The sequence below is a fragment of the Brachionichthys hirsutus genome, chromosome 17 (assembly GCF_040956055.1).
Source record: "Brachionichthys hirsutus isolate HB-005 chromosome 17, CSIRO-AGI_Bhir_v1, whole genome shotgun sequence".
Lineage (NCBI taxonomy): Eukaryota > Metazoa > Chordata > Actinopteri > Lophiiformes > Brachionichthyidae > Brachionichthys > Brachionichthys hirsutus.
In genome coordinates this window covers 57,826-59,188 of record NC_090913.1, presented here as the reverse complement: position 1 = coordinate 59,188, position 1,363 = coordinate 57,826, and the positions used below count along the sequence as shown (strand labels likewise).

Below are 1,363 nucleotides of genomic sequence, written 5' to 3'. Positions count from 1 at the left end.
AAGAAGCTGAGCATTTCCAACACTGTAACGGCGTTGTAGTTTAATTAGGCCAGTAAGACAGGAGTCGATAGCAGATTTGAAGAGATAACTGTTTGGCCTTTCTTTCTGCAGGTTCTTGAATGCATCACCATCCTGCCATGTGGTGACATTTCCAGTGTGACCCAAACGCATTGAGCAGCAGACCTCATCAACAATCCTGCGTCAACATGGCCCACCCTTACGAGCCTTGGTTACGGACAGCACCACCTGGTGGTAGCTCAGAAGACATGAACATCCCCTCCTGGTGGGATCTCCACAGGGATGTCCAGCCAGGGAGCTGGATAGATATGCAGACAGGGCAGGGCGTTGGCCTGCCTTCAGTGAGTTCAGGAAGCTCCATGGGGTTGCAGACCTCTCTAGGCCCCTATGGTTCTGACCCACAGCTGTGCACCCTGCCCCCAGCCCAACAAGCCCCCGCCTCTCACCTCTTCCCTCAGGATGGCTTTAAGATGGAACCACTGGCCCCTGAAATGTTGCAGCAAGAACCTTACTCACTGGAGGTACCCCAAGAGAGTGCTGTCACAGTCCGGCCCAAAGCCCAGCGCCGCTCCTCTTCAAGAGGTGCCGGCCAGGCCGCATGTCGCTGCCCAAACTGCGTTCATGCTGAACAGCTGGGCCAAAGCACTGATGACACCAGGAGGAAGCACATGCACAACTGCCATATTCCTGGCTGTGGCAAGGCCTACGCCAAGACCTCGCATCTGAAGGCTCATCTCCGCTGGCACAGTGGGGACCGGCCGTTTGTCTGCAACTGGCTCTTCTGTGGGAAGAGGTTCACTCGATCTGATGAACTTCAGCGCCACCTACAGACACACACTGGCACCAAGAAGTTCAGCTGCGCTTTGTGTCCAAGAGTTTTTATGCGCAACGACCACCTGGCAAAGCACATGCGCACACATGAGTCCCCACCAGGACAAGGGGAGGAGAGGGCGAATGGAGATGGGAGGATGGAGAAAAGCTTCGACACGCCCACAACTCCTCAGTGCTCCTCAAATGTGTCGACGTCCGACAACGCCGACCCTCTACTGAAGTTGAAATGTGAGACAGACCCATCGGTCTCCAGTGTGATGGGGCAGTCTGGCTAAATGCATCACCGTCTGAGAAGGATTTAGCAGCTCAACGTTTCCGCTCTCAGTCTTAGTTTAACCATAGAATAGAGAACATAAAAAGGCTTTCGATAAACTTCTCAATGCAAACTCAAAACAAGATTTGTATTGAATGTGTGGCTGGAACATACCTCTGTCTCCTGGAAATGAACAGCGGCTAAGGAGGGGGCGACACTGCAGCAGTACCGGGATCAGGTCGGCTACCGGAACCACTGCAG

General features: G+C 53.8%; 1 protein-coding gene across 1 annotated transcript; it reads left to right on the top strand.

The window, feature by feature from the left end:
- Window positions 1–206: 206 nt before the first annotated feature.
- sp6 (Sp6 transcription factor) lies at window positions 207–1,124 on the top strand. The gene has a single exon (XM_068751409.1). The coding sequence runs from the start codon at window positions 207–209 to the stop codon at window positions 1,122–1,124; it is 918 nt and encodes a 305-aa protein (XP_068607510.1).
- The last annotated feature ends 239 nt before the right edge of the window (window positions 1,125–1,363 follow it).